Source organism: Corticium candelabrum, chromosome 14 (assembly GCF_963422355.1).
Source record: "Corticium candelabrum chromosome 14, ooCorCand1.1, whole genome shotgun sequence".
Lineage (NCBI taxonomy): Eukaryota > Metazoa > Porifera > Homoscleromorpha > Homosclerophorida > Plakinidae > Corticium > Corticium candelabrum.
This window is the reverse complement of record NC_085098.1, coordinates 7283350-7290849: the sequence shown is the minus strand read 5'-3', so window position 1 is coordinate 7290849 and position 7500 is coordinate 7283350. Positions and strand designations below refer to the sequence as shown.

General features: G+C 43.6%; 3 protein-coding genes across 3 annotated transcripts in view; all 3 read left to right on the top strand.

Annotated features, from left to right (window-relative positions):
- Window positions 1-105, top strand: part of LOC134189762 (uncharacterized) — a 2274-nt gene extending 2169 nt beyond the window's left edge. The window contains exon 5 of the mRNA XM_062658133.1: window positions 1-105. This exon is cut by the window's left edge and continues 455 nt beyond it. The gene's annotated coding sequence lies outside the window, so the exon portion shown is untranslated.
- Window positions 106-213: 108 nt separating this feature from the next.
- The window catches only part of LOC134189675 (WD repeat-containing protein 17-like), a 25552-nt gene continuing 18265 nt past the window's right edge, over window positions 214-7500 (top strand). Inside the window, exons 1-4 of the mRNA XM_062658029.1 lie at window positions 214-327; window positions 3176-3836; window positions 4845-5107; window positions 5167-5280. Of these exons, the coding sequence (XP_062514013.1) occupies window positions 214-327; window positions 3176-3836; window positions 4845-5107; window positions 5167-5280 (1152 nt within the window). The remainder of the gene's footprint in view (window positions 328-3175; window positions 3837-4844; window positions 5108-5166; window positions 5281-7500) is intronic.
- Window positions 1493-2806, top strand: LOC134189676 (uncharacterized). Its single transcript, XM_062658030.1, has one exon. It carries the CDS (start codon window positions 1548-1550, stop codon window positions 2721-2723), a length of 1176 nt encoding a protein of 391 aa, XP_062514014.1. The 5' UTR covers window positions 1493-1547; the 3' UTR covers window positions 2724-2806.

The window sequence follows — 7500 nt, the reverse complement described above, 5'->3', positions numbered from 1 at the left end:
GTTGTACTGTGCTTGCAATCAATTTTCCATTTTCAGGCTAAAAGTTTGCAGTAGCTTTCGTTTGGAAGACACTCAATTTTAATATATTTTATCGTTGCAGCTAGAGCTGATGAGCTTGTGTTGTGTGTTGCCTATTATATTAATATTAACTACAGTGTGTGACGTCATTAGTTTCTATGGTTACTGATACTACGCATGCGCAGGAGCTCGGCAATGTTGCAAGTTGGTTTACTGTCCGCCGGTTGTCAGCCGTGGAACGTCGACGTCTGCGATTGCGCCGGCAAGAGATTTGCGTACTGCGCATCACTTGCCGTCTACGTCTACGAGGTTTGTCCGGCGGGAATCTCTACTCGCGCCGATGTGGTCGATCTTGCTACACGAAGTGTATACGTTTAATAAATGTTTGGAAAAACCGTCTGTCTGCTTGTTTGTGCGTCGAGAATGATGCAGATCTCTAGACGTGTGAAAAAACAGACCCTCGCGTGGCCAGACCGTATCGCGGCTGTGGTGTTTGACTTTAATTGTAATTAATAAAATTAAATATTACAATTTAATTGTAATTAATAAAATTAAATATTACAATTTAATTGTAATTAATAAAATTAAATATTACAATTTAATTGTAATTAATAAAATTAAATATTACAATTTAATTGTAATTAATGATTGCAATTATTTATTAGCATTCCTGTAATTGAAAATACAGGAATTATTAATTACTAATTATAATTATTTATTAGCACAATTAATTACAATCAAACAATTATTAATTACAATTAATTGTAATTATAAATAGGCCCTCCTGTTACTCCAGGCAAGGCAGGGGTGTGCATGACATTTTGAAAGGGGGAGGAGGAAGTATAAATCCTTTATTAATATCTGTAGTCTTACATACTGGATTGCAATCGCACGTCTCTTTCTTTGTTCAGGGGTGTGGGAGGTAAACGTTTTTCCTAGGGGAGTCCAAGAGGAGGGAGGTATGTACCCGAGCCGTGATTTTTTAGGGTGAGAGGGGGTCGAAGAGTGATGTCATCTGTACCTCTTGCTTAGGGTGTAATTTGACTGTGCAATATAACTAAATCAGGAAGTGAGAGCTAGTCATTGATATTTATGCATTGCATTGATTTGTTGTGTGTGTGCGTGTGTGTGTGTGTGTGTGTGTGTGTGTGTGTGTGTGTGTGTGTGTGGGTGGGTGGGTGGGTGGGTGTGTATGTGTGTGTGTGTGTGTGTGTCTGTCTGTCTGTCTGTCTGTCTGTCTGTCTGTCTGTCTGTCTGTCTGTCTGTCTGTCTGTCTGTCTGTTTGTTTGTCTCTCATCTTCATATATTTTTATACATCAAAGCTAATACATGTGAAACTAAAGTAACAGCTAAATGAGCAATAAGTGTCACAACTACAACAATAGATTACACAAATACATAGCAAGTAGAATTAAAAAGCTCTCCTGTGGGATCTACAAATCTGTCTGTCTCTGTCTGTCTGTCCACCTGACAGGTTACTGCATGCAGCTGTTTGTCATGACCACCTTACAAGGGCTACTTTCACTGACATGGTTGGTTTGAACGAATTGGATGACACCGGATGGAGCCAGGCCACTCTGAAGGTCGGGTTCGGCGGATTTGGCTTATCATCAACTCAGAAGATGGCTCACCTAGCATTTCTGGCGTCATGGGCACACTCTTTGAAAGAACTGCCATTGAGATTTCCACCTCTGAAAGATCGTTTAGAACGGTTTATTGAAGGTAGCAATACAGGACAACTTATTCGTACATTGGTGGCAAAACTACCACCCAAGTCGGGTGCAGATGATGACGAGCAGTTTCACACCTTAGAGCAGATGACAGAATACCCTAGAAAATTGCAACATCGCCTGACGGTAGACGCTTCTCATAAACGATCAGAAGAAGTTATCAAAAGCATGAACTCAGAGAGACATGTTGCAAGGATCAGGTCCTTACACGGAAAAGGAGCTGGAGCATGGCTAGAGGTAATACCAACTTCAGACAAGAACGCACTGAAGCCGAATGAATTTCGTGTAGCGTCTTGTATGAGGTTGGGTGCTGGTTTGCCTTTCAGCCGGCTGCTTAAGACGTGTGACTGTGGAACTGAGCTGGATCGCGAGGGCTACCACCTTTTGACATGTAAATATGGAGGTGGACCTGTGTGGACGCATAACTCCATAGTGTCTGCATGGAGTGATTGCCTAAGCGATTTACTCATTCCCCATCAAATAGAACCGAGACAGCGATTTGTAGACAACGAAAACCGGCCTGACATCACGCTTTACGACACTGACACTGGGATCACAAAAGAATGTGATGTTTCGATAGCTCACCCTTGGAGCAAAGACATTATTAAAGGTGCAGCCAGAGAAGGTGGCCATGCAGCAGCTAAACGAGAGGCAGCAAAGTCAAAAAAATACTCAGAGGAATCGCTTGCGGATGGATCGAAGCCTATAGTTGTCCCACTCGTCTTTGAACACTTCGGCAGATGGGGCTTAAAGGCTGACGAGCTGATGAATGAACTGGGGAAGAAGGCGAGAGGCTTTGATGGAAGAAGAATTGCGGTAGAGTTTAAAACCTTCTGGAGGAAAAGACTGTCTATTACTCTTCAAAAATGCAACAGCAGAGTGATTTTGCGGAAGCTGTCAAGGCTTTCTGTGCGCTCATTAGGAGATGACAGTGTTTTGGGAGTAGATAGAGACATTCAGTGTTTTACTCATTAGCAATAGTCTCGGACTACAAGTAGAACATTTCATTTTAACAATAACTGTTTGTAGTAGTGAAGATTGTTGACAATAAACTTGATTCTGTCTGTTTGTCTGTCTGTCTGTCATTGCTGTCTATCTGTGTGTGTGTGTGTGTGTGTGTGTGTGTGTGTGTGTGTGTGTCTGTCTGTCTGTCTGTCTGTCTGTCTGTCTGTCTGTCTGTCTGTATGTATGTATGTATGTATGTATGTATGTATGTCTGTATGTCTGTCTGTATGTGTCTGTCTGTCTGTTTGTCTGTCTTTTTCATAATTTTTTTGTACTGTTCTGTCAGTCTTGTTGCATACAGAGTCACAGAATGCATGTAACTTAATTAAATACTGTTTGCATACATTGTGTGTTGGTGCTGTTGCCGTTTTTATATCAGTAATGCATAGTACTTGTTGCATTAATTACTATTGTTGTCTCAGTTTACAGAGTCTCTCGGTACGTTCACTCCAATTTGCATTTTTTCCGAATATCGAAATACGATTACGTGCATCTTCTGGTGTCCCACAAATCACGACATACTGGCGGTTGCCAGCAAAGACACGGAATGTCAGCTGTGCATCTGGGACGTCAGTAAAGAAGTGAAGGTCGCCGTCCTGAAGACAGACGACGTGCCCGTCTGTTTATCCTGGATAAAATCCAATCAAAACGTATTGAGTTATTCATACCTGAAAGGACCTATAAAATTGTGGACGTACCAAAGTGGTGCAAACAGCGTTGTTAAGGACAGTGGAGGTTTGTCATCGGGTGTTACACTGATGAGGTGGCATCATCAGACATCAGGGAGAGTCGTGGTTGGACATAAAGATGGGAGTCTATCTCTGTTTCAAGGGGGGTTGAAATCTAGGAAACATTATATGAGGATTGAAGGGGGGAGTAAGGATGGGGCGGATGAGGTTGTGGCGTTGGAGTGGGATTGTTTGTCTGAGGATTATTTGTTGGTGGCGAATGCGAGTTCTGGGGTCAGGATGTTGGATATGACGACGAGTTGTGTTGTGATGGTGTTTGTTTTGCCGAGGGTTGCTACTGCTGTGCGTTGTTTGTCGTGGCTGGATGATGCTCCGGGAATGTTTGTGACGGGAGGTGAGATGTAACACACACACACACACACACACACACACACACACACACACACACACACACACACACACACACACACACACACACACACACATGCACACACACACAGTGACACACACACACACACACACACACACACACACACGTGCACACACACACACGCACACACACAGTGACACACACACACACACACACACACACACACGTACACACACACGTACACACACAGTGACACACACACACACACACACACACACGTGCACACACGTGTACACACACACACACACACACACACACACACACACACACACACACAGTGACACACACACACACACACACACACACACACACACACACACACACACACACACACACACACACACACACACAGTGACACACACACAGTGACACACACACACACACACACACACACACACACACACACACACACACACACACACACACACACACACACACACACACACACACACACACACACACACAGTGACACATCTAAAAAACCTAAAACCTAAATGTCAGGAGCTGCCTCTCAGAGGTCACGCCCCCAGCTGGGCCCTGTGCGCTACTCAGGGAACTCTGGGCCTCTGCTAGCAAACTCCTGGAGCCGGGCCAGGCACTCGCAGGAGCACCGACTTGTGAAGCCAACTGTGGTGTGAGCACCCGAAGTCTCACCAGGATCCCAGTGGCTGATGTCACGTCACAGCCGATGGTCGCTTAGGACTCCGTCAATGACCAGGTACTCATTTATACTCCTGAGTCAAGAGAAGCAAATGTGTGTTAGTTTCTTGCTTAAGGAAATTATGCCATAGCTTGCCATCACTGTGACTTGAACTTGCGACCTTTTAAGGTCCCGGATGTAAACATTCCATAAGATGACTCTCTAACCAACTGAGCTATCGCACCACACACACACACACACACACACACACACACACACACTGTCACTTATCTCTCCAAAACTCAATGAAACATTTCCTTTATTAATTACAGATACGAAAACTGGAGAGCTACGTGTATGGACTGTATCCCAACCGTCTCCACTCGAATCAATTCACATCAAAGACGGCGGTTTCATCGCTCTAAGTGTTCTCCCCCAACTCATATTATCATCAACATCAACATCATCAGACTACACGCCTGTCAAAGGCATAGCCTGCACGTTACCCAAAATGCACGTAACATGTGCATTTATGGATGGAGGAGTTGGCGTTTACGATTTGAGCAAGAAGAAATGGACTTTCTTGAGAGAACAGGTGGTTGTCTAGCAGTTGTTACGGGTGATACAAATTGTTGTACTGAGTGTGCGCGTTAGGGTCATTCTGAGACGATCTTTGATTGCCAGTTCAAGCCGTCGTCGTGTGACGTCTTGGCGACCGCTTCGTTTGACGGTACAATCAAAACGTGGGACGTCAACAGCATGAAAATGGTCAGTGAATGTATTGTAGATGTAAAGCATATGATTTACAATTCCAACCTCCCTTATCTGGACCTCTGAGATTCGGGCAATTACCTGGACTAGGCACGTAGCTTTACCACAGTGAGTGTATGAGGCATTGGGGTTTTGAGGGTAAGCACTTGCAGAGCCGTATTTGTATACAATGTGGCTCTGGGCACTTGGGAGAAGAAACTCCTTGTACAAACATGCACATTCTGTAGCTGTAGAAGCGTGCCTGCATCAGCCTTGAAACGAAGCTCAAGATCATGTACAGATAGACAGACAGAAAGAAGAGAGAGAAGTACAGCAGAGAGACTCACACTAGTGGGGGTTCTCCATGCCTAATTCCACTGGTGTTTGAGCATTATGGCCGCTGGGGAAATGCAGGAGAAAAGTTTCTCCATCAAATCTCTCTGCGATCACGAGATGATGACGGCAAGGTGAACTCCAGCGAGTTCAAGACTTATTGGAGACGATTAATGTCCATTACTTTACAGCGGTGTAACAGTATGGTTTTGGCGAAGAAGATTGACAGAATAGTGTGTAGAAATGACTCCGTAGCTGGTTTTTACAGTTACCAGAGTGTACGTTAAGCTTTCATTTCATGACCCTTTGGGTCATTTTTCTTGGACTCATAGATAGTGATTTAGCGTTGACTGTAATAGCGTTGATGTTTACCAATAGATGTTTTTGACAGACAGATAGACAGACAGACAGACAGACAGACAGATGGATATACAGATAAATAGATAGACAGATAAATAGGTAGGTAGACAGACAGATAGACAGACAGACAGATATTAGACAGACAGATAGACAGACATTTAGACAGACAGACAGACAGATAGATAGACAGATAGATAGATAGTTACATAGATAGACAGATAGACAGACAGACAGACAGACAGACAGACAAACTAAGTGGGTAAATGTATTTTGACCCCCTATGGGGTCATCTGTTGTAGCCTTAAGTGTTTGTTGTTGATCTAGAGGAACTTTACTTAAAGACTAGCATTTAAGCTCTTGATGGAAATTTCTTTGGATTTGAAATATATGTATTTGACAGACAGACAGACAGACAGACAGCTGGATAGACAGACAGACAGATAGATAGACAGATACTTTATTCTCATATAGACTCTACTAGTACATATGTTAGGAATTTGTGAAAGCAAACCAGTCCTTGCAAACAACAAATAGACAGACAGACATTAGACAGACAGACAGACAGACAGATTCATTTATTATCATCAAAACTCTACGTATGTACAGGAAACTTTCAAATATCTACCAGTCCTTCATAACTAAGCAAATTATAACACATTAATGGACTTGGCCTACAACATTGCAGTCAAACATTATGCCACTGTCATTTGTACTGCATGAAAATCTCGACAGCTTCCTCGAAATCACTCTGGCGTTGCATCTCTGAAGAATGATGGAAAATTGCTTTCTCCAGAATGCCTTAAAACGTTGAGCGCTGTTAAAAGGATGTGCATGAGTGGTATTGTAGCTTTGCCTAGATATATGAGACAAAAACTTGTGTGCGTGCGAGCCCCACAAACCAAAATGTTCAAAGACTAGTGGAACACACTTGGATGATAAACCACCATGCAGGACCTCTCCTGAGTATTTCTTTAGTTTCTTCTCCTCTCTTACTTTTGCAGCATACCCTTCTTCTCTGTGTGCGTGGTTGAGAGCATCCTTACTCCATGGGTGTGCTAATGAAACATCCACGTCAAGATTCTGTCCTGTTTCAGAATCAAAGAGTGTCATATCAGGACGGTTTTCGCTACTAACAAAACGATGCCGGGGTTCGGTTTGATGGGGAATGTGCAAATCACTCAAACATTCACTCCAACCCTTCAAGACAGACAGACAGACAGACAGACAGACAGACAGACAGATAAATGGGGTGGTGGGCCTGTCTGGTCCCACGAGTCCATAGCTGCAGTGTGGGCAGATTGTTTGAGAGATCTTCATATACACCACCGACGGGAACCTAGAAACAGGTACTCAAACTCAAATGACCGCCCGGATATCTCTGTTTTTGACTGTGGCTCTGGGTCTAATGTGGACCTGGACATCTCACTGGCGCACCCATGGAGCTCTGAAATCGTCAGCAGTGCAGCACACACAGATGGAGCTGCAGCACTAAAGAGAGAAGAGAAGAAGCTGACCAAATATTACAAACAACTCCTTCCTGGGGGA